A 25,178-nucleotide genomic window follows, 5' to 3' on the forward strand; every position below is an offset into this window, starting at 1 on the left:
TGCCGTTGCGATCACAACGTGGTAGCACTCAGACCTTGTCTGCATCTGTGTTCTAGCATAGTTTACAAAGGTGTTGACATCAAGGAGTTCACACCTTAGCATTAGGAATATTGAATTGTATTATTTGTTATGACCTTCTGCCAGCCTGACTATTCCTCTGAACTCTGATCTTGTACCTTGCTATTTCTGATATCCTGTTGCCAAACTCTGCTCGTTCCTGGACTCTGTATCTGCCTCCTGATTCTGTACTGTGCCATTCTGATACTCCATTGCTAAACCCTGTCTGAATATTGGATTCCGTATCTGTCTCCTGAATCTGTACCTTATCTGTCTGTGTGTTAACGACCTGGCTTGCCGACCTCGAGAACTGGCCTTACTGTTAAGCCGCATCTACACGCGTAGATGCGGCCGCGATGCTCCTTATCAATCGAGCCGCTAATGCGGCTCGATTGATAAGATCCGACAGGACGGGTCTCCGCACCGCCGATTCCCTGCTCGATCCCCGCGAGGGGACAATGGCAGGGAATCGTGCGGGAGATAAGCGGGCACGAGCGGGAAATCGAATGCTGGGCACGCTGAAGAGGCGATCCGGCGGCTAATCGAGCCGCCGGATCGCTACAATGTCCCATGGTGTAGATGGGGCTTTAGAGGCAGTTCCCAGACCGGTTAGTGACACCCTCCCGCTCGGGTGTCACTCACGCTCTGACCTTCCTACCTTCAGCCTGGCTCCTCCCCCCTGGAGAGTCTAGGCCATAGGAAGGAACATACTTCTGGAAAAGTACTCAAGTATACTGTTGCATCTAACACTCACTTGTTCTCTCTGGTGTCCAGAGGTTAGTAGATATATCTGATTATCGGTGATACTGCAGATCACCAATAATCGGGTATATTCTGTATTCCTGGTGAGACTGCAGTTCACCGGTAATCAGATCCTCTCTGTGTTACACCTATCGTTACACTCACACAATCTTTATATTTGATGCAGCTATTCCATAAGCCATGCGACGTAGGAAACAGCAGCTGCCAGAAAACTGGTTGTTGCTTTGCTGGTACAGATGATATCACCTGAATTAAAATTCCCCAAGCCTCAAGTCCATATATTATAGGTTGTACATTCATTATTAATATTGTGCAGCTATTCTATTAACCTGGATGGCCAGAGCTGTGAAATTTGTGGCGTTTCTTGGGGGATGCCTTCTTGATCTTTCTTAGTGCACATGGAGTGGAGTGTGATGTCAATCACCTTTGTACCCTAACCTACTGTATATCTTGCACGTGTGCCCTGAGCACCGGCAGCTGCTGTATTCTGACTTACTATTTTGTAAATACTGTATTTTGCTTTGGGGGATTAACTTCTGTTTTTTTGCGCTAAAATTATTGTTATATGGAGTTGCAAATGAACTTACCTGCAGAGCTGATGGTACTGGGTGAGCACTGACAACTACTGCGCTAACGAGTTATCGTATATCTGCCTCTACTGCTTTCCCGCCAAATGTCTGTTTTCACTGGAATTTCTACTTTGTGTGAGAGCAAAGCCAAAGCACCCTTTATACCTACCGGTAATGGTGTTTCTTTCCCGCAGCTGGGATACGTCCTTAGGAGTATGGTGACGCCCAGTCACCTGATGAAACACAAAATGGAAAAGTATAAAAAGCTCCCGCCCTCTCCAATCCCCAGTGTATCAAAGTAAAAAGACCGAACACCAGGAAAGAGAGGAGCGAAGCCTAAGCACCTCCTAGTGACCCCTCAACAGAAAAGACAAGGATACCAGGAAAGTGCAAATAGATAGGGTTGGGTAGCGGACAGTATCCCAGCTGCGGGAAAGAAACACCATTACCGGTAGGTATAAAGGGTGCTTTCTCTAACCCTTAGCTGGGATACGTCCTTAGGAGTGATACACAAGTAATACCCACCTAGGGAGGGACTACAGCCTGTAGCACTTTCCTGCCAAACGACAAATCTTGTTGAGACAGGACATCCACCCTGTAATGTTTAACGAAGGTGGACGGACTTGCCCAAGTAGCCGCCTGACAAATTTGCTGAACTGTAGCCCCCGCTCTCTCTGCCCAAGACGTAGCCATGGATCTGGTAGAGTGCGCCCTAATGCTGGGTGGTGGAGTGGAGTCTGAAATCTTGTAGGCTAGGGAGATAACCTCACAAATCCACCTAGCAATCGTCTGTCTCGAGGCCTGATTACCCTTGTTTTTCCCCGAAAATAAAACAAATAAATGAGACGAGGACCTAAAGTCCCTGGTTCTCGCCAGATAACTTAACACAGCCCTTCTCACATCTAGGCAATGGAATTCTGCTTCCTTAGCACAAGAAGGGTTATCACAAAAAGAGGGAAGAAAGATGCTTTGAGATCTATGAAAATCCGAAGAAACTTTAGGTAGATAATTGGGATCGAGACGGAGTATAATTTTATCTGGAAAGACAGTCAAAAAAGGGTCTTTAATAGAAAGGGCTTGTAAATCGCCCAATCTCCTAGCCGACGTGATTGCCACCAGAAAGGCAACCTTAATTGTCAAAAATTTTAAATCAATGTCCCCGATAGGTTCGAAAGGCGGTTTTGTCAAAATGTTCAAGACTAAGGATAAGTCCCATTGAGGAACTACTTTCTGTCTGATTGGTGTGGACCTTTGAATGGCACGAAAAAAATCTTTGATCAACCTCTCGTGCTAAGGGTTTATCCAAAAGGATTGATAAAGCAGAGCACTGCACTTTCAGCGTGCTTAGAGCTAAATTCATCTCCAGGCCGTCCTGAAAAAAGTCTAAAATGGTTCCTATCTCCGCTTGAGATCTATTGCGGATTGCACAATAGGATTGGTAAACCTTCCATACTTTCCTATAAATTTTATGCGTAACTGGTTTCCTACACTTAAGTAAGGTGTCAATAACTTTATCCGAGACTCCTTTATTTCTCAAAATTAACCTTTCAGGATCCAAGCCGAGAGTTTGAACAATTCCGGCTTGGGATGCCAGAGAGGCCCCTGACTCAAGAGGTCTGGTCTCACTGGCAGAGGCAAAGGAGGTTGTACCGACAATTTCAACAGTGTGGCAAACCAAACCCTCTTTGGCCACGCTGGAGCTACGAGAATCAGATTTGCTTTTTCTCTCTGTAATTTTTCCAACACACGAGGAATCAGTTTTAGAGGAGGAAAAGCATATCCTAGATTGAATGTCCACGGGACTGATAGAGCATCCAGTCCCAGAGAATGCGGGCCCCGATGGAGGGAGAAAAACTGAGGAATTTTCGCGTTTCCCGGAGAGGCAAACAGGTCGATCTCTGGAACCCCCAATTTGCCTATCAACTCCAAAAACACTTCCTGGTTCAATTCCCATTCCGCGTGGTCTAGTTCGTGGCGGCTCAAATAATCCGCCTCCCGATTTAAAGCACCCTTTACGTGAATTGCCTCGATTGAGAGCAGACTGGACTCTGCCCAAAGAAAAATTTCCGCCGAGAGGAGTGACAGATTTACCGATCTGGTCCCCCCTTGCTTGTTGATATAAGCGACTGTCGACACGTTGTCGGACAGAATTAGTACATGTTTGCCGAGAATTAGGTGAGAGAAGGCCAAAAGTGCTTCCTTCACTGCCCGTAACTCTCTGAAATTGGACGAACACCTGGCTACTCTCTTGTCCCATTTGCCCTGAGCGTGGTACCCCAGGACTGTGGCCCCCCAGCCCCAGGCGCTGGCATCCGTGTGTATTCTTAACGGATCTTCTCGTCTCCACCACCTGCCCCTGGTAAGATTTAGCTGATTCAGCCACCAATGACAACTCTGCTTCACCTGAGGGGGAATCTCTACCTCCTGATCTAGAGAATCCTGTTTTTTGTCCCACACTGTTAATAACCATCTCTGCATTTCTCGACTGTGGAACTGAGCCCAGGTGACTGCCGGGAGGGAGGCTGTGAATAAACCCAATACTCTCATGATCTTCCTTATTGACACCTCCAGGAGTAAAAGTAGAGACCGAACCTCTGACTGTAACCTCTCTATCTTGGGAGAAGGAAGAAAAATTCTCCCCCTGATTGAGTCGATTGTGTAGCCCAGGAACACAATAGATTGAGTGGGATTTAAACTTGACTTTTGAAAATTTATGATCCAGCCTAATCCTGTTAGGGTCTGAATCACCTGGTCTCTGTGAGAGATCAAAGTTTCCTCTGACTTTGCAAAAATTAAGAGATCGTCCAGATATGGAACTATGGAGATCCCTTGGTGTCTCAAAACTTTCATTACTTCTGCTAGCACCTTGGTAAAAATACGGGGAGCTGAAGCTATCCCGAAGGGAAGAGCCTGGAATTGAAAGTGGATAATCTGGTTCTCTGTTCTGACCGCAAACCTTAGAAACTTCGGATGGGAGCGGGCAATTGGTATATGCAGGTACGCATCCTGCAAGTCTATCGATACAAAATATTCTTTCCCTAGAAGAAGAGATTTTACTGAAAAAATGTTTTCCATTCTGAACCTTTTGTACACTAAATAAGGATTTAGGGATTTCAGATTCAGTATGAATCTGAAATCCCCGCTGGTTTTTGTCACCAGAAAAACATGAGAATAGAAGCCCAGAAATTGTTCCTTCTGCGGAACTGGAATTATCACATTCTTTTGAATTAATTTGGATATTTCTCCCTGGAGACCCTGAGCCTTGATCGGATCCCGAGGAAGATTGTTGATGAAAACCCTGGGAGGTGGAGGAACAAAAAATTGAAGACGATACCCCTCTTTTATAATTTGGCAAATAAAAGGATTTGGATTTAAAAGGCTCCATTGATAATGAAAATAAAGAAGCCTCCCTCCCACTGGCAAGAAGTCATTTGTTTTCTTTGGGGGTACCGGGTTTTGCAAGTGCAAACCCCCCTCGGCCTCTCCCGGCAGGAAAGGACCACTTCTGCTGAGGACGAGACCGAGGCTGATCCTGTTCAGCTTTCTTGAACCCCTCAAATCTCTTATTTCTTAAATTTTTGCGTTTGCTGGGAAATTGTTTGCCGTTTTCAGCAGATCTAGACAATGTGTTTCCTAATTCCTCCCCGAATAATAAATTACCCTCAAAGGGTACGGAACATAATCTATACTTAGAAGTCAGGTCGCCTTCCCATGTTTTAAGCCAAAGGGCCCTTCTGGCCGCATTGATAAGGGCCGTAGTGCGGGCTGAGATACGAATAATTTCCACAGCAGCATCTGCTAAGAAGGCTACTGATTTTAACACCACCGGTAAGGATTTTACATAATCATTAACACTAGACCCCCTGGAGATATGAGATAGTAAATTATCCATCCAGACTTTCAAATTACGGGAAATACATGTAGCCGCCACTCCCGGAACAAAAGCAAAGGAAGCCGACTCCCATGCTTTCTTTAATAATACCTCAATCCTTTTATCCATTGAATCCTTCAAAATACCTGCATCTTCAAATGATAAATCAGCATTCTTTGAATATTTGGATAAGGAGGCATCAATTTTAGGACATTTAGTGAATTTATCCATGTCCGGCGGAGCAAACGGATATTTCCTTTTAGCAGATTTTGGAATAAATAAACGCCTCTCAGGCTCCTTCCATTGAGAGGAAATAATATCTTTAAGGGATTGATGAAAAGGAAAAACCCGACCAGATTGCTGCGCCAGACCGGAGTAAACCTGATCCTGAGCCGAAAGTTCCCTTTGAACCTCAGGAATCTGCTCTGTTGCATAGACTGCCTTGAGTAGCTCGTCAGTTTCATCTGTACTAAAAAGAAAACGAGCAGGTTTTTTACCCTCGTCCTCAGATGTTCCCTCTGAATCTACTGCCTCCCCTTCTTCCATATCAGAAAAATTTTCTCTTCCCTGAAAATCCTCCTCCTCCTCCTCCTCCACCCCCCCAATGGGAATAAAGGGATCCACCAGGAGACCCCCGTAAGGACCAGGAGTGGCATCCGGAGGACCAGGAGAAGGAACAGATCCCGAAGGAAACGTAGAAGGAACAGCAGCCGGCCCAGGGGGAATGGATGGAATAATAGATTCTCTGAACCTGTCAAATGCCACTGTCATATATTTCCTAACAGATCGCATCACATTTTTAAAAATAGAAGAGGACTCAGAGGCTATCACAGCGTCAATACAAGTTTGACATAGGGTTTTAGCATAGCCAGCAGGTAATTTAGAAGAACACTGGCAGCACTTTTTTGATCTGGATTTGCCAGATCCACCAGATTTAGACTCCACTCCCTGAAAACAAACAACAGGAGAGAAAAAGGGAGACATAGAACAACCCTAGTTAAAATTACTGCACAGTGAAAACCAGGGTTACATAACAGGGAGACCAAATCTCCCACTTACCACACCCTCAGGCTGTGAAGCCGATGCTGGAGATGTGGACGCTACTGCGGCTGTAGAATTGCCTTCTGCCGGCAGCGCTGCCGCGGGGGCTCCTGAGGAGGTAGACATCACCACAGGTTTGGCAGCAGGAACCTCCGTAACGGCGCGGCCATCAGCGCGGCGCTCGTTGAAATAATCCAGGAAGGCCCCGCATTGATTACCACTTCCGGCCCGCTCTCCCCTCTTCCGCCGGAAGTACGCGTGCGCCTCACTTGCCGGAATCCACATAAAGCCGGCATAGGTGAATCGCGCAGGAGGAAGGAAAACTACTGGCCCGCCCAACCCTATCCAGGCGTCCAGCGCGTAATGGCGGCACATGAGACCCGAGACTCCTCTCCTGCTCAGCTGTCCTCCGCCAGAGATCCCCCTCCAGGTAAACCTTCTCACCCTCTGGTGAGAAAGGAAAAAACAACAAACGGGAGCAGAACTTTCCCCTGTGTTTCCGGGCAGAAACACAAAATAAACTGGGGATTGGAGAGGGCGGGAGCTTTTTATACTTTTCCATTTTGTGTTTCATCAGGTGACTGGGCGTCACCATACTCCTAAGGACGTATCCCAGCTAAGGGTTAGAGAAAACTTGTTTAACCTCCTGAGCATTATGCCGCTCAGGAAGTTTTGTTACTTTGTGCCCCAGGATGAATTATTTTGCCATAATAGATGCAAAACCTTTAGCTAGCACTAGGCTAGCTAGTACAAGTGTCCAGCACCCCCCGAGTTAGCCAGTTTATACATTACCCAGCCTGGCTCCAGTAATCGGCGCAGCCTCCCCGGACAGCTCCGGTCTTGACATGACATGCGCAAACCCCATCCTCCCCATAGAGAAACCAAAGCTGTGCAGGGAGGCTGCGCGATCACTGGATCCAGGCTGGGTAATGTATAAACAGGTGGGGGGGGGAAATCACGGGGGTGCCAGACACTTGTATTAGCTAGCCTAGTGCTAGCTAAAGGTTTTGCAGCTATTTTCTTGCAAATTAATTCATCCTGGGGCACTCCTGAGGACAGAGAGCGGTGCTGTTCAACTGTAATATCGCCCACTTGAGCCATATGGAAACATGGACATTACCTTGCTCATCAGTTGCAACTGACAGCAGCTGCTATATAACTGACAGCAACTGGCATATTTCAGTCCTGACAAAATATTGTCAGAACTGGAAGTTCATGTGTTATGATGAGATAGACATCTATATATAGTGGCAAGCATACAAATGCCTATTACTCTAATCATTTTCTTCCTCTGCATCAGCTATTCAACTGACAGTATCTCTCCAGTCGGGACCGGGTTGGTCCAGCATCCTTTAATGTAAGGAATAAAAGCCATAAAACACTTTCCTGGCAGAGCACTGGGCTTCTGAGAGCAGGGGATAGGTAAAAAGGTCAATAGTTTATATATTTGATCTCAAGACACTGAGCAGACTGTCATTAAGCAGAAACAAAACAATAAATCTACTTACGTTTTCAAACAGAATATAAAACATAAAACTGTGGTATACCCAATAGTCATTTTTAGGAGTAGGAGGACAGATACTATTGTTTTTCTCATCAGTTTATTTTCAATTTAAACTAACCTTGAGCTTTGAAAACGCCAGTGTATGGATCCACAGTTCCCCAAGCAAGACTCCAGTCAAGGTCGTCATGGTGACCTTGTTTCCATCCACACATTCCACGTTCAAACCCGCATAGAGATTCACGCATGGTGGTCACAGTCAAAGGTCGATCAGGGTGGAATATTTCATAAAGAGTCTTTAATACACCTTGCTTTTGCTGAATCTCTTTCACTGTTGTGTCAGTAGGTTCTCTTGAGTCAAGTGGCAGATTTGTGCTGGTAGTTGCTGCCAGTTCTGTTTGCAGATGACCATCTTCCTGATCATGCGAATAATTAAATCCATTCCCAATTGTAGGAGACACCTCTCCAGAGTTGGGCTGGTGCTTTGTCTCTGTGCTTCGGAAAAATGAATCTGTCATTTCTTTCACAGTTGCATTCTCCTTTTTACTGGTAGGCATAGTGGGGGCTGGATGAACAATATGTGGTGCTAACATTTCACTTGGCACTGGGGTTAGTGGAGAGCTGGCATTGTCATTAGAAAGTAATGGTTCTTCTGGATATCCCACTGTGGAGAAAGTTTCATTTTTCTCATATGTTACGTTACTTCCACTCTTAGAAGTTGTCTTTAATTCTGAAGAAGGGGTTTTTATATTAAAGGCTGTCCATATGCTAGATATAGGTTTTCCAGGGGTATGTGAAACCTTTTCTGTTATATCGGGACCTAGAGAAAAATCAGTGGTATAATCTGAAGCTGAGGCTTTTGTACCTTCAGCCAGTGCAGAGACAAGAGTTGTAGACAAAATAAATGTGGGTATTTTATTGGAAGAAGAAAATAATGACGATGTGGGCATGGGTTTTTGTATGGAAAAATTTGTGGGCTCTGAGATGAGTTTAGATGTTTGACTGAAGAAAGGGATGGTGGAATTCAGCTGGGATCCTTGATTAGAAGGTAGGCTGTCCGCTAAATGAACCTTGGATTCTTGGCTGGTGGACAAGGTAGGAGTTGCAGAAAACTCTTCTGGACTGGATGGTGAGACAGGCACTGAGCTGAGTGAAGAGCCTAGGTAAGTTAACAAGGTGGGAGCTGCAGAAAACTCAGATTGTGGACTGGATGGACTGAATGGAGGTCCTTGTTTGGTTAGAAAACTGCCAGCTGGGCTAATATCAGTTTCTTGAATGACAGGAAATCTAGTGAGTGCAGTTTGCTCTGTTTGAGTCATAGAAGAGGTGGTAGCTGGATGAAGACCAAATGCTGGAGTATTGATGTCTCTGGGAGGTGAATCAGGAGCAACCTCTTTAGCAGCTGTAGATATAGGGGCTAAAGTGAAGCTGGGTTCTTGTCCAAAAGTAGAATTGAGATCTGTAGATGTGTTTAATAAAGCATCTGCACTTATTTCCAAGTCACCTGTGACTTCTGGGCCACAGTCGTATTTTTCCGGAGGAGAAACATTAGCTAAAAATTCAGTTTCACCTATAAATATAAACACAAACTGTGTTAGATAGAGATTTTATATATATATATATATATATATATATATATATATATATATATATATATATATATATATATATAGATAGATAGATAGATAGATAGATAGATAGATAGATAGATAGATAGATAGATAGATAGATAGATAGATAGATAGATAGATAGATAGATAGATAGATAGATAGATAGATAGATAGATAGATAGATAGATATTTTACAGGTGTTAAATGTAATAATAAAAAACATATACACATGCTGTATTTTTTTAAAGTGTTATAAAATCAGTTGATGAGGATTTCCCCTCCCCTTGCTGGGTGTTCCAGTAATTACTAGTGTTCCAGTTTACTACTTCAAAAAAGTGCTTTGTTTATAAAATATCTTCTAACAATTTGGTTCGTGTACTGACCGCCGGTAATACCGCCGTTTGCAAGTCGTGTCCGGCAAGATTACCATTACTACTGCCAGCGGTGTACCGCATTATGTTAGTAGTGTGAACCATGTTTAACGCCGAGGCTGACTTACAGAACACAGGATGATTCTCATTGGTACACTTAGGCTGCTTTCATAGTGAGACGTTACAGGCGCACGTTAGAGCAGCCTGTAACGCAGCCCAACGCATAGTAATGAAAAATCAATGGGCTTTTCACAATGCCCACGTTGCGTTACATTGTAACGCTGCACGTCAAGAGAACGTACTGCATGCAGTACTTTATTGGGGAGAAGGGGAGAGCGGCCAGGCACATGGCTAATTAATATTCACTGCACTTTGACGTGTGCAGTGTTTACTTCCTGAAGCGGCCGCTCTGTGCGGCGATTGACTGGTGGGATTACTTGATGCTGCATGCGTCCAAGAGTACGCATCACGGACGCCAGAGTGAGCTGCACAATGCGGCTCGCTCTGACGTCCACATCCAACACCACTAGGCATTGCGTTAGGGGCACGTTATGCGACCACAACGTCCCCTAAAACGCAACGTCCTGGTGGGAAAGTAGCCTTAGAGGACGAAAGAGCATCCCCATTGGAACATTCAAAGATGCTTCTGTCAGGGATCAGAGAAGACGGAAAAGAAAACGGCTAGGCGGCGGTCACCTACCAGCAGCGCGCAGACGTTGGATGAATGGTTAGTGATGGGGACTGGCCACCAGATGACCCTTCAAATCAAGATTTAACCCATGAACGTGTTATCGAGTAATAACTTGAGGCAGGGCTGCTGCAATCGGCTATACCGGGCTAAGAGTAGAGACAATCCTGTGTTCACAACAGGTAATTATCAAGCGTCCCCTAGGCCACTCTCTGTTAGGCTCTGGGATGCACACTGGCAGGCTGGGGAGGCACAAAAGAATGTGGTGCTGCAGTGTGTGCAAAAAATAAAAATGGCTGGAAAAAAGGTTAAAGGAGAAGGAGGAAGAAGTAAAAGAACAAAGAAGTTACAGGTGAAAACCAGGAATACAGAAGAGGGTGTGTTTAACCCAAATAAAGTTTATTCATCACTAAAGCTACTTTCACACCAAGACGTTGCGTTATATGCAACGTTAAGGTCGCATAACGTGCCCCTAACGCAACGCATGGTGATGGTATTGGAGGACGCTACATAGAGCAGCGTTTAGCGGCTCTTGATGCGTCCGTGATGTGTACTTTTTGACGCATGCACCGGTGGAGACCACGTGAGCGGAACACTCCGCATCACGTGGTCCCGCCACCCAATAAGCGGCCGCTCCAGGAAGTAAACACTGCAGTGCATATTTATAAGCCATGTGGCTGGCCGCAATAGCGGACTCTCCCCGCCTCCTCTCCTGCCCCAAAGTAAAAAAAAACAAACACATCACTGAGCATGTGCAAACAGCCTAACGTGGCTAAAGCCGCTATAACGTACAGCATGCAGCACTTTCTTTAAACGTGCTGCGTTACAATGTAACACAACATGGGCACTTAACAGCCCATTGATTTTTCATTGCTGTGCGGTGGGCTGCGTTACAGGCTGCTCTAACGTGCACCTGTAATGTCTCACTGTGAAAGAAGCCTTAAGCCTAAATAGGTATAGGGGCCAAAGTACACTGATTTACCTCGAGGGGGGCAGGACATCTGGGGGTCTCCTTAATAAAGGGGACTCCCAGATTCCACCATAAGCCCCAGAACATTTGCACTCCCACCTTGTCCTTGGGGATCTGCCATGCTAACAATACCAGCCCACATAGTACACGGCTGGGGACCCCCAGATGTCCTGTTCTCTCTAGGTAAAGGAGCATAAAGGGTCACTTTAGACCCTATACCTATTTAATGTAAAACAAAAGAGTAATACATTATATGAGGTGGGGTGGGGGGGGGGGCTCCTCTTCTGTATTTTTTGGTTTCTCATCTGTAACTTATTTCTTCTTTTACTTCTTTCTTTGTTCTCCTTTAAAGGACATCCGAGGGGAAAGGAAACAAATGAGAAAAACAATTGTATCTGTCATCCTTCTCCTAAAAATGACCTTTTTTTAGATATCCCACAATTTTATTTTATTTTTAAATCTAGTTTTTACTATTTCATGGTCTCTGCTCAATTACACCTTCATTGAAGAATGTTAGAGCTCAAATCTATGAATTATTGACAAGAAAGTATTTTATGGCTGTAATTCCTTATCAGTGATGGCCAGGTTATAGTCCGATCCAGTCTGACCCAGTCCCGATCCGGACAGAAACTGTCACTTGCATACCTGATTTAATTCTTGCAGGCAGAGAAAGAAAAAAATAGGAACCCAGCCTAGTTATTTGTGTGCTTGGCACTGTGCATACACATGTCTATCTCATCATGTCACATGTCACCTCGGTTGTCCTTTAAGTCTTCATTGAAGGGTCCTCAGTTGACAGTCCCTTTGGCTAGTCACCACTCTAGCGACCACTTGTCTATCCATCACTGGCTGCTGAACCACCCATCTCACTCTGCCGACAGATACCCCTCCTTTTTGTGGCTCTCCAGCTACTCTGTTTGCAGAGTATCTTTGAGACTTCCACTGGGTCCTTTAGAGCAGTGTTCCCCAACCCTGTCCTTAAGGCCCACCAACAGTGCATGTTTTGTAGAAACAGGTAGCTGATCAGCTCTGCTGAGACACTAATTACTCCACCTGTGAATGATTCTTGTTTCCTGTAAAACATGTACTGTTGATGGGCCTTGAGGACAGGGTTGGGGAACTCTGCTTTAGAGGACCAATGAAAACACTCCTCAGGGAGGATTGTCACTGGTTCAATCTCACGACCAATGGGGAGCCCCAAGTGGTAGGCTAAAAAAGACCAATGAGGAACCCTAGTGGTAGGCTAAAAAAGGCTTTTCTGCAGCCAGAGAGCTGGCAGAAAAAGGAGTGGCGTGCGGGGTCTGTCGGAAGCAAACAGTGGAGAGAGACGGGTGGTACCGGCGGCCAGTGATCGAATCACAGGTGGTCCTGCCGGGCAGCAGGGAGAATGGTTTATTTCCTTGCATAGAGAATCAAACAGGACTCCTTTACATATTTAAAATACAGGCATTTGGGGTCTCCTTAGTAAAGAAAGCTCCCAGATGCCTAAAGCAGCTGATGGCACATAGGCGACAGAGACTTTTCACCTGCTCTGAGCAGTCGGGAAGAATCGCTTCGGTGGTGGTGGGGGGGGGGGGGGATTTTAACAACTTAATAAAGAGAACTTAATGGGCAGTTTATTGCCAAAGTGAGTTCTTAACCACCCAAGAGGTTGCTAAATGAAATTTACCCACTTAGGTGCAGATAGCCCGCCCTGCTGCTGCTCTGCCAGGAACGCGATCACGCACATTCCTGCACACGCTCCTGCTGCCTTCCGTTTGGCCCGAGATCAATGAATGGTAACATGGTTCCAATTCATTGATCTAAGTCCCCGGCAGAAAAACAGACGGCCTCTTATCAGAGGCCGCAGTCTTTCTGCGCAAAAAAAGTTTCCCATCCTCTTTATGGTTCCTGGAAGTGAGAGCGTTCGCTTCCAGGACAAAAAAAAAAAAAAAAAAAAAAAAAGTGTTTTCACTGTGGCCAAAAAGTAAAAACTACATCCACATACAATTTTTTGTAAATAAACGTATATTACATTTAAAATTAACAGTTTACCTCCCACACCAAAAATTACCAAAATAAATTTTATTAATTAAAAAAAAAATACAATAAAAAAAACAACAACGTAAATAGTTACCTAAGGGTCAGAGCTTTTTTAATATGCACGTCAAGAGAGTATATAACTATAATTTTTTTTTAATTATAAGCTTGTAAATAGTGATGGACTATTTACTTATAATTAAAAAAAATTATAGTAATATACTCTCTTCAGAATCAAAATTCGTTTATTTCACCAAGTACAACTGGAGTTGTACCTGGAATTGTTTTTGGCACATACAGGGTCGGTGATGGTACAGTTCAAATGCATACAGTTAATGTAAAGTGTGGGTATACAAAGTATATGAACACCATAAATACAAACGTAGCTGAGGAGGACCAGAGGGGTAACCTGAGTGCTATGTTGAGAGGAGCTGCTACTATGAAGCGGCGCTCAACTGCTCTGCACTTGACATGCATATTAAAAAGTATTGAAAAAACGCACCTTTTTTCCAAATAAAATATTGGTGCCATACATTGTGATAGGGACATAATTTAAATGGTGTAATAACAGGGACAAATGGGCAAAAAAAAAATACATAGGATTTAATTACGTTAGCATGTATTAATTTCAAACTATAATGGCCAAAAACTGAGAAATTTTTTTTTTCATTTCTTTCTTAATGTTCCTGTTAAAATGGATTTTTAATAAAATAATTCTTAGCAAAATGTAGCACCCAAAGAAAGACTAAATGGTGGCAGAAAAAACGAGATATAGATAATTTCAGTGTGATAAGTAGTGATAAAGTTATTGGCCAATGAATGGGAGGGAAAAGTTGCTCAGGTGTAGAAGGTGAAACACCACTGTAGGCTGAAGTGGTTAATTAGGTGCAAGTCCTGTCGCCCAATTAGACCACATCAGCCCACAGGCCATTTTACCCTTACCACCAAGAGCCATTTTTCCCTGTCAATGCTACTCCCATTCATTTGTCCATAGCTTTATCACTGCTTCTCACTCCTGAATGATCTATATCTTGTTTGGGGTTTTTTTTCGCCGCAAATTAGGCTTTTTGTGGACAATACTTGTTTTCAGTAATTATTTTCTATGCATTTTATAGGGAAAAACAAGAAAAAAAAAAACTAAAAAAATATATATATATAAAAAAATACACCATTTCTCCAATTCCATCCCCTATAGGTTTTAAATTTAGCAATGTTACTATAAATAAAACCCACTCAATTTATTTGCCCATTTGTCCTAGTTATCACAACAATTAAATTATGTTCCTAGAACAATGTATGTTGACAATATATTCTTTTGAAATAAAGGTGTATTTTTTTTTTTTTTTTTATTTTTTTTTATTTTTTATATCCGACCAATAATTACAAGCGTATTTACTAAAATAACAGTAATATAGCCTCGTGACATACATATTAAGAAAGCTGAAAATATTTTACATCACTATACTCAGAAAAGATAGGGTATGCCAAATTTGGGTTCTTCGCATCTATAACTTTTGCAGGTGTACTGGGATGTATGATCCCTGGCTGTGACAATGTACTGTCTTATATATTGCACGGTTTTTCTTTGTTATACAATTTTAAAATGACTTTAAATAAAGAATTTACAAAAAAAAAGAAAAAAGAAAAGTTGAGTCCCTAAGGCAGCTATTTATGTATGTTTTTAAACTGATAATATAATGCTGGGGATACACGGGTCGACCGGCGGCTCGATTAGCCGCCGGATCGACCCCAGCGGCGTCCACGCTCGTCCGCACGGATCGATTACCGCTCGCCCCCGCCGGTGCTTCCTTATCAGTGCTCGATTACCTGCCATTGTCCGCAGGCGGGAATCGAGCGGGCGGCTGTGGAGCGGCTTGATCGGGCCAGCTCAATATTATCAGCTGGCCGTATCAGCTGGTTGATACACGGTACAAAAATGTACCGTGTATAACAGAGACGCTCAGCCAGGCCATTGACCCGATTTTGTACCCTCCAAAAATTCTTGCCTGATGAAGCAGGATTGTGACCCGTGAAACGCGTTGCACCTTTGAAGCTTTTAATAAAAAGTTACTTTATACTGTGAGTAACGTCCCATCGTCCGATCTTGCTTTCTACGAGGGAGGTGAGTCTACCAGCTTCCCCCTTTTAAACAGTTTTTAATAGATTTTACTCTACTTGGCACCTCTGTGTTACTGCTTTACATTTTGTACCCCTGTTTACATTAGCAAACGCGGACGGCCGTGTGTTCGGAACGCAATGCATACAAACGCACGCCATCCGCGTTTGTATGCATTGCATGGCTGATCCCATTCACTGAAGTTACGGAAACGCTGATGGGAACGCGTGCAGTGTGAACGGGGCCTTAGGAGAAAAACAAATACCTGCAGAAAAACAAGAAACACTTTGCTTACCTTCAGCAGGGGTGTACTGAGGACAGAAGTACAGTTTGTTGACTCTTTCAATGTCTAGTTCATGAAGTTTTACCCTTTGGCCAATTTCAGTATTGTTCAACGTTTCGATTGTTTTTTCCCCTTGATAAGCAAAAGCCGACCTGCAAAAAAAGATTATTATTTAGTATGGCCACAATCTTACATCTCCATCCAGTAAAGTGCACTACAGAAGCAACGAAACAACAGGGACAGCTCAAATAGTGAATACGGATTATTATGCATGGGATAATTATGCAAATACAAACATTAGTTCTATAATTATCTTTTTATGTATGCATTGCCAGAGCATGATAATAGCTCACTGTTATGAATGGATTTCCTTCACAACAAAGCATCAGTGTGGCATAAACAAGCCATGACACACAATAAGGGTTACACTTGTGACACTATGCCTCATTGATTGGTGCCAGCAGAAGGATGCTTAGCAACCAAGCTGTCCCATCTGAGGTACTGTAGTGAAAACATCATAATGAATAAAATTGCTTATTGTTTTTCAATATTCATTCATACATTACTTAGTCAGTGTTTGCCCATTGTAACATCTTTCCTCTCCCCGATTTATATTTACATTCTAAAATTTGAGTGGTGGTGAAATCTGCCAGGTGATCTCTGCGGAAAGTTTGTAACAGAGTTCTATGCACAGAGGGAGATATTGCTTGCTTGGCAGTTGGAAAAAGCGGTTACGATGCAACGAGGTTCACAGACACGTAGCTGCCAGGACCTTGGTCATGACATCACACTGTGGGAGGGGTTTTACCGCCTTGGGTTCTCTCTAAGTGAAAAGAATAGTGGCTGCCATATTTATTTCCTTTTAAACAATACCAGTTGCCTGGCAGCCCTGCTGAACTATTTGGCTGTAGTAGTGTTTAAATAACACCAGAAACAAACATGTAGCTAATCTTGTCAGATCTGATAATGTCAAACACCTGATCGGGGTTTATGGCTAAAAGTATTAAAGGCAAGGACCAGCAGGACAGCCAGGCAACTGGTATTGCTTAACCATTTACCGCCATCCTAACGTATTAAAACGTCATGCTTACCGCTATTAACAGCAACATGACGTTTTAATACGTCGCACATTCCCGCCGCTGCTACCGCCGTGTGTCCGCCGCTACCGCCGCCATTATCGTCGGGATCCCGTGCTGGGTGATTGGGGAAGAGGACCGAACAGTCCTCTACCCAATCGCAGTGCCTGGAGTGAATGGACGTGACCGCGAACAGCGGCTACGTCCATTCACATAAACAGGAAATGTAACAGTTTAATAAAGTGTAAAAAAAAATAAAAATAAATAAACACGTCCTATGAGTGTTCACTAGCGCCATCTTGTGGCCAAAAAGTATATTACACCTACAAAATACATACATTTTCAAGTATATACACATCATTAATAAAATTACACTTCCAACCCTCCCCCCCAAAAAAAACACTTGTAAAAAAAAAAATCAGCTTAAAAAAAATAAATAAATAGTTGCCTTAGGGACTCAGCTTTTTTTATTCTATATTTTATGGGGGAAAATTAATTTTAATTTATTACATAGGGGCTTGTAATTATGGCCAGAACAAACAGAAAAATAACCACTTATATTTCAAAATAATATACTGTCGCCATACATTGTGGTAGGGACATAATCTAAACGGTGTAATTATCGGGACCACTGGGAAAATAAAACGTGTTTGTTTTATCCACAGGAGAATGTTTAATTTTAAAACTATAAAGGCTGAACACTGAGAAATAATGATTTTTTTTCTTTTTTTTTCTGTTTTTCTCATTAAAATGCATTTAGAATAAAAAAATTCTTAGCAAAATGTACTATCCACAGAAAGCCTAATTGGTGGCGAAAAAAACGAGGTATAGATCATTTTCTTGTGATAAGTAGTAATAAAGTTATTAGGGAATAAAAGGGAGGAGCGCTGACAACTGAAAATTGCTCTGGTCCGTTAGGATAAAAACCCTTGGGGGTGAACTGGTTAAAAGGAAATCAATATGGCAGCCTCCATATCCCTCTAAATTCAGTGGTCATTTAATAACACTAAAACACTTGTCTGACTACCACAGACTAGACAAGCATAAAACCCCACTTAGTTGTTTAACCTGCTGAGCGGTCTGGACGAGCTCAGCTCATCCAGTACCGCCGGAGCCTGCCGCTCAGGCCCTGCTGGGCCGATTTGGCTCAAATAAAAAGCAGCACACGCAGCCGGCACTTTGCCAGCCGCGTGTGCTACCTGATCGCCGCTGCAGCGCGGCGATCCGCCGCATGCAGCAGCGAAAGAGGGTCCCCCCAGCCGCCTGAGCCCAGCGTAGCTGGAACAAAAAGTTCCGGCCAGCGCTAAGGGCTGGATCGGAGGCGGCTGACGTCCATGACGTCACTCCGCTCGTCGCCATGGCTCATTGCGGCCTTCCGTGTTACTTCTGGCCGCCGGAGGCGATCAGAAGAACGCATCCGGAGCGCCCTCTAGTGGGCTTTCATGCAGCCAACTTTCAGTTGGCTGCATGAAATAGTTTTTTTTAATTAAAATAAACCCTCCCGCAGCCTCCCTGGCGATCTTAATAGAACGCCAGGGAGGTTAAGCTAGTCCACACTTCCAAAGTGTGACACCACATAAAAAAAGTCACAACAATTAAAAAAGAGTGGGGAGCGGAGGGGAGGGTTGGAGTTCGATTACCGACACTGACAGCTTAAAGAGGAGCTGTTAGGTATAAGGTCTCAGAGAAAATAAACACATATATCAGTAGCTAAATATAGGCTGTACTTACATTACATATGCATTTCACTGTCCACGTTTGGATTTCACAGAATTTGTATACAGTATATGCAGAGATTGATGCTCCTGACAGCTCATGGCAGGTTCCATGTTTGTCTGTCTCCTATGAAGCCAAATGTGTCGTCATGTCCTCCCTGCTTCCTGATCACAGAAAAGCTCGTACTGAATAACAGTAGTGTGCAGTGAATATTAATTAGCCATGTGGCTAGGAACAATAGCGGACTCCTGCAGTGTACTCTGCCGGGAGATTTATCAGTGCTGTGCGCTGGACTGAGTTACATGCTATTGTTACTTGACCCTGTAACTTCTCATTAGCAGCCGAGGGGAGAGCCCCAGAATGCTTTGCAGTATGGAATGCGGCTTGCGTCTTCTTAAGAGCTTGGGAATAACAGCTTTGCTGATAAGCACACATCAAATGTAAGAGAGATTTTTATCTTCAGTAATGCCTTTTTGGCTTCCTTCTAAACTGTTTAACACAGGAGAATAGAGGTTTAAATTAGCTTTTGTAGCCTGACAGTTACTCTTTAAGGGGCTAAATCAGCTGTAGCCAAGATGTATATAAGTAGGTCCACATAGGACCTACTTATATATCCCTTAACTAACTATAGGCTTATACTGAGAACCCAAAGCACTGTATAGACATATAATTCATCCACTCCCCCCCCCCCTCCCCCGCAACAAGAATTTATTAAACCAAGTGAGTGAGTATAACTAAACAAACACCGCAGTATAGATGAACAAACAAAGGCCTAAAACCAGACACCAGAGATCTTCTAGCCCAAGTGATGAGACCATCTCCAGTCTGACCAGGGGGACCAAACCCAGAGAAAGAAATCTCCCCTTTTGTTGAGAGAGTAGGTAATCTTCTCTAGCAAATACATTCCGTGGACCCTATTTTTAAAGGCTATATTGCTCAGGAAGGAGAACTTCCAGTCTCTGGCTATAATTGCCGCAGTGACATTGCAAAGTTGTACCAGCGAGGCATTTAGATTTTTATCTAAAGTAGGGACTGTCTGACAGAAGAGAGCCAACCCACAGATTCGGGGCAACTGAGCCTCAAGAATTACAGAAATTAACTGGAAGCACTCCTCCCAAAAGAGATACACAACCGGGCACCCCCACCAGCCTGCATCTGCTCCACAACCCAGAAAACATGCCTCAAAGGGAGCCATGCCCCTCTTATGTAGTAAAGATGGAGTTCTGAACAAGTCATAGATGATCCAATTATCCCTTCTTTGATAGAGCAGTTAATAGAAGATTTGGCCATACCCAAAAACATCTCATCCCATCCCACATTCATCCAGGAACACCGATACCTGTCCTGCCATTTGATCACGGCAGGAGATATATCCATCAAGGAAGAATACTATGTCACTGAGTACGCTACAGAAATTAAACCAGGTTTATGGGCATAGGAATTAAATTCAGAGGATATAGGCACCGGTGTTAAATCTAGGCCCGACCTGATACGGGACAGAAGAAAATGGCGAAGCTGCGCAAAACCGAAAAATTCAGCTGGGCATAAGTCAAACTGTAGTCTGGCCTGCTCCCATGATATGGGGATGCCATCTATCAGGAGATCTTTAGGGCCCTTTTATAGCCAAGAGACCCAACCAGCAAGGTGTAGCCCAGGACTAAAATCCTTGTTGAGCTACACTCCTCAAGGGAGCAGTGATGTAACTAGAGATTATGGGGCCCCATAGCAAAAGTTTCATACGGCCCTCTAATGTGGGCACTCTTTAGCTATGCCACCTACCCCTAACCTAAAGACATGAGTTAACTGGAAATGTACATTCTCATGCAATCAACACTGCATATACTCCATGGGCACTGAGAGGGTGGAGGAACCCAAGAAAATTAATAGTGAATACATTATGATCCACCTGGGCCCCCTCTGCTCCAGGGCCCCATAGCAGCCGCTATGGCTGCTATGGCTATTGCTATGCCCCTGCAAATGGAGTACAGTTTGGAGAGGCTCATTTTGCCGGATAAAGGGCGCCAAATAGCCAGAGGCTCCAGGACGACCGGTTGTGAATGGAACTTATCCGGGGAGGGGCGTTTGGTCCAGAATAGTGAGGACAGAAGGAGCAGTGGACCATTGGGGCAGCTGAGCCAGCGTGTAGGCATAGTAATAATGGAGCAGCTTAGGTGCAACTAGGTCCCCTCTAGATTTATCCCTAGCCAGATAGGTGTGTACTGGATGCAGGGAATTTTGCCAGCCCAAACAAAGCTAGTGAAATGTAACTGAAGCTTCCCGATATCTGAAAAACACATTCGTATTTGCCGGGAACTAAATAGATAGAGAAGTTTGGGAAGTGCTTCATTTTAAGGGCATGGATACGGTCCAGCAGGCAGGGGCGTAGCTTGGGGTGGGCGGGGTAGGACATGTGCCCCCGGGCGCTGACTCCCCAAGGGCGCCCAGCCAGCCATACGGTGTTTTTTACTCCCCTCTATGTCGCCGCTGCCTTGCAGTTCCTGTGTGTGAATGGCCGGATTTAAACAAAGAGGACTGCGCATTGCCAAGCAGAGAGTGTGTCCTGCCACCCGCCATGCAGCCCGCGCTATTCCTGGCGGGCATCAGTCCTGCTGCCGCTGTACGCCGCTGTATATATTTGGAGACGGAAACAATATTCAGTGGCAGCATTTCAAACAGGGGGCCTTGCCTTGTTGTAGGGTGCAGCAGCCAATCACTGCACTCTGCTGCACTATCTCTCCGCCCATTCTCAAGTTCCAGCTTATCGCTGCAGAGCAGGGCGAGATGTCAGGAAATAAACAGTGTGGCCACGGAGGTCAGTGCCCTTGCTTGCTTGCTTTCTTCCATGTCCCGCACAGCCCCTGGCTGACTCTCAGTGACTATGCCTAATGACAGTCCACACTGGCTGTTAGCATTATGCACAGCGGGTGGCCCCGCCCCCCACCGCTGTTCTGCTTTGCTCCTAATCTGTTTGGAAAGGAAGCAGAAAGAAGGCAGGACAGAGGAATCCATGTGCAGAGTTGAAAGTGCAGTACAGGACAGCCAGGGACACAGACGCAGCACCTGGGACAGTCAGTGAGTCTCTCTGTACATAGTCTGTAACTGTCTGTGTGTCACCTATTGATCTCCAGCTGCTTTGAGGTCATATGTGGTGTAGGCTTAGCTCTGCCATCACTATTGATGTTCCCACTATCAGCTGCTACCCAGGGGCGTAACAATAGACCCTGCAAGGGATGCAGCTGCAGGGGGCCCAGAAGCTGCAGGGGCCCCGTGGGGGGAGAAGTTTATATTCCCTGTCCTTAGAGACAGAAAAATTGTGCCGAGAGCAGAAATGTTTTTCTCTCCATGCCCTTAGTTGTCAAATGACTGCATCTGCTCAGCCACTGATAAGGAATCAGAGTTTTGCAGACAAAGATTTGTAGACAGTCCCTTTTCAGTGTTAAACAGGGTCAAGGGGGGGTCCCATCCAAAGTTTTGCAGGGGGGCCCATTGCGTTCTAGGTACGCCACTGCTGCTACCATCAACTATTTCTGCCGTATCACCATCTCACACTGTTCTGCCTTACCACTATCACTGCACTAATCTGTGGGTCAATTAAAGGGAGGATGAGTGGCAACAGCTAGGGAGGCATGAGAGGAGGAAAGGAAGAAGCCCCCCCCCAAGCAACTGGGCAGCACAGCGGTGTAGTGGTTGGCGTTCTCGCATTGCAGCACTGGGTCCCTGGTTTGAATCCCAGCCAGGGCACTATCTGCATGGAGTGTGTATGTTCTTACCATGTCTGTATGGGGTTCCCCTGGGCACTCCTGTTTCCTCCCACATCCCAAAAACATACAGAGAGGTTAATTGGCTTCCCCCTAAATTATCCCTAGACTACGATACATACACTACACAGTACATACGGACATATGACTATGGTAGGGATTAGATTGTGAGCTCCTCTGAGGGACAGTTAACTGACAAGACCATATACTCTGTACAGCGCTGTGGACATAAAAATCTAAGGGGGCCAGAGCACTTACTGCTGCTGACACTTACTGCTGCTCTTTGACTTCAGGATAACTCTTCAGTGTCCCAGAAGTTTACTGGGCTGTGAACAAGTGCATCTGAACTTGGCATGCACTAATTCCGAACCATGCATGCCCCGTGACAAAGCACTTGGGCACATCTCTCTTTCATGCACAAGTGCTTCCTTTTCTGAGAGTGCAGTGGAGAAGTGGCTAGTAACTAGGGTTGCCAGGTGTCCAGTTTTAGACCGGACAGTCCGGTTTTTGGCCGCTGTGTCCTGTCCAAAAAGGCATGTTAAACCGGACAATTAAGATGTCCGGTTTTATGCCTTTTGCCACTTGCCGCCACCCGTCCGCCAGCGCTGCGCGACCGCTGATTCGCTGCCTGGCTGTCAGTCAAAGGCACAGCCAGCCAGCTTACGCGGCGTAAGTGACGCCAGCTTAAGTACCGCCCCCGAGCCCGCGCTTCCCGACGTTGCTACGGCAATGCCAACGCTGCGTTGCCAACGCACGCATGACGTGCGTCACTCACGTCATTTGCAATGCGATTCTGCATCTGCGAAGGAAGCAAGGTAAGGTCAGGAGTCTGGAGATATGGTGAGTGAGTGACCCATAATTCTCTGGTTGTATTTCCGTTCTTTGTGTGCATTGGCTCCGCTCTATCTCCCCTCCGTATAGTCCAGGCGTGACTTTCAATCTCATTCAATCTCGCCTGAGCCCGCTGCTTACTATACTTTACACTTGAATTCATACTATTGTACAACGCAATTTATACTGTTATACTGTTATATTTGTTATATTTGCTCAAAATGTGTACATACATGTATGCGCAGATTTATATTTTAACTTTATGCCTATGTATGTCCACTTTTTTGTTCTCAATAAAAAATTTTGGTGGGAAAAAAAAAATAAATTTTAAAACTTCCCGCAAGAAATCGACCACTTCACTGTGCAAAAACGCCATAAATGCATTGCATTATTTGCATAGTTTTCCAGTTTTGTAATAGTTTTCTGCTCTGTCTCTTATTATGTGCATTTACTGTTGAAAAGCGGTCTCTTATGTGCATTTACTGGTGAAAAGTGGTCTCTTATGTGCATGTACTGGTGAGGACAGTTAGTGACATGGCTATGTACTCTGTAATGTGCTGCAGAAGATGTCAGTGCGATATAAATACTGTAAAAAACATTTTTTAAAAAGCCCATTGCTTAGCCCCACTCTACATAAAAGTGCGCTTCTGACTCCGCCCCTAACTCCACCCCCTGTCCGGTTTTCTCCATCAGCCGACCTGGCAACCCTACTAGTAACAATGGGCCTAGAGTGATGAAAGGTACAAATCCAGCCCTGTGTGTGCGTGACGTCACTGCCGCCACGCTGCGTGCATAGTGGTGGAACGCCGGCAGAGCCAGCCAGCCAGAGCCATTTAGGCAGTGCACAAGTGCTGTAGGCTGCAACCTGGCTGGCTGTTGTAAGTTTTCTGCCTCAGACTGCCTGGCTACTGCAGACCCCTCACTCCCAGACACACCAGCCCCCCCCCACTTACCCACCCCCATTCACTGCTGACCAAGGTCTTCAGCCCACCACTCTACTAGACATGCCTGAGGCCTCTAGCCAGAGACCCCACTAGGCCTGAGATCAGCACACACCACCACCATGCCAGAGCCAGAGGCCTCCAGCCGCCAGACCCTCCCCACCAGACTATAGTCAAGTCACTGACTGTCCTTGGAGGAGCTCACAATCTGATCCCTACCATAGTCATAGTCTAATGTCCTACCATATTTTATGTATTTATATAGCACTGACATCTTCTGCAGCACTTTACAGAGTACATAGTCATGTCACTGATTGTCCTCAGAGGAGCAGACAATCTAATCCTACCATAGTCTAATGTCCTACCATATTATTATGGATTTATATTGCACTGACATCTTCTGCAGCACTGTACAGAGTACATAGCCATGTCACTGACTGTCCTCAGGAGCTCACACTCTAATCCCACCATAGTCATAGTGTAATGTCCTACCATATTATTATTAGGTATTTATATAGCACTGACATCTTCTGCAGCACTTTACAGAGTACATAGTCATGTCACTGACTGTCCTTAGAGTAGCGCACAATCTACTCCTGCCATAGTCTAATGTACCACCTTTTTATTATAATTATTATGCATTTATGCTGCACTGACACATCTTTTGCAGCATTTTAGGGATTACCCCAGTAATTTCACCGAGTTTTCTCAGAGGAGCTCACACTCTAACTGTACCATACTCCTAGTCTAATGTCCTCCCATATCATTATTATGTATTTATATAGCACCAACATCTTCTTCAGCACTTTACGGAATACCCAGTAATGTATGTTTAAAAGAGAAGGATCTTCATCCAAAAGCTTGCTTGGCAGGTCTGCTTACACTACTGCTAACTTCCTGCACATTTGGCTCCACCCATGACCACACCCACATTATTTTGTGTGGCCACTCCCTCTTTTTGGCATGGCGCGCAGGTTTCTCCTTAGAGGGCGCATTA

At 44.7% G+C, this 25,178-nt stretch overlaps 1 protein-coding gene across 1 annotated transcript in view; it reads right to left on the bottom strand.

The window, feature by feature from the left end:
• Nucleotides 1-25,178, bottom strand: part of ASTL (astacin like metalloendopeptidase) — a 106,264-nt gene that overhangs the window by 14,836 nt on the left and 66,250 nt on the right. Inside the window, exons 7-8 of the mRNA XM_068274840.1 lie at nucleotides 15,872-16,011; nucleotides 7,923-9,371 (exon numbers count right to left, since the gene is read on the bottom strand). Of these exons, the coding sequence (XP_068130941.1) occupies nucleotides 7,923-9,371; nucleotides 15,872-16,011 (1,589 nt within the window). The remainder of the gene's footprint in view (nucleotides 1-7,922; nucleotides 9,372-15,871; nucleotides 16,012-25,178) is intronic.

This window comes from Hyperolius riggenbachi, chromosome 3, assembly GCF_040937935.1.
Source record: "Hyperolius riggenbachi isolate aHypRig1 chromosome 3, aHypRig1.pri, whole genome shotgun sequence".
Classification (NCBI taxonomy): domain Eukaryota; kingdom Metazoa; phylum Chordata; class Amphibia; order Anura; family Hyperoliidae; genus Hyperolius; species Hyperolius riggenbachi.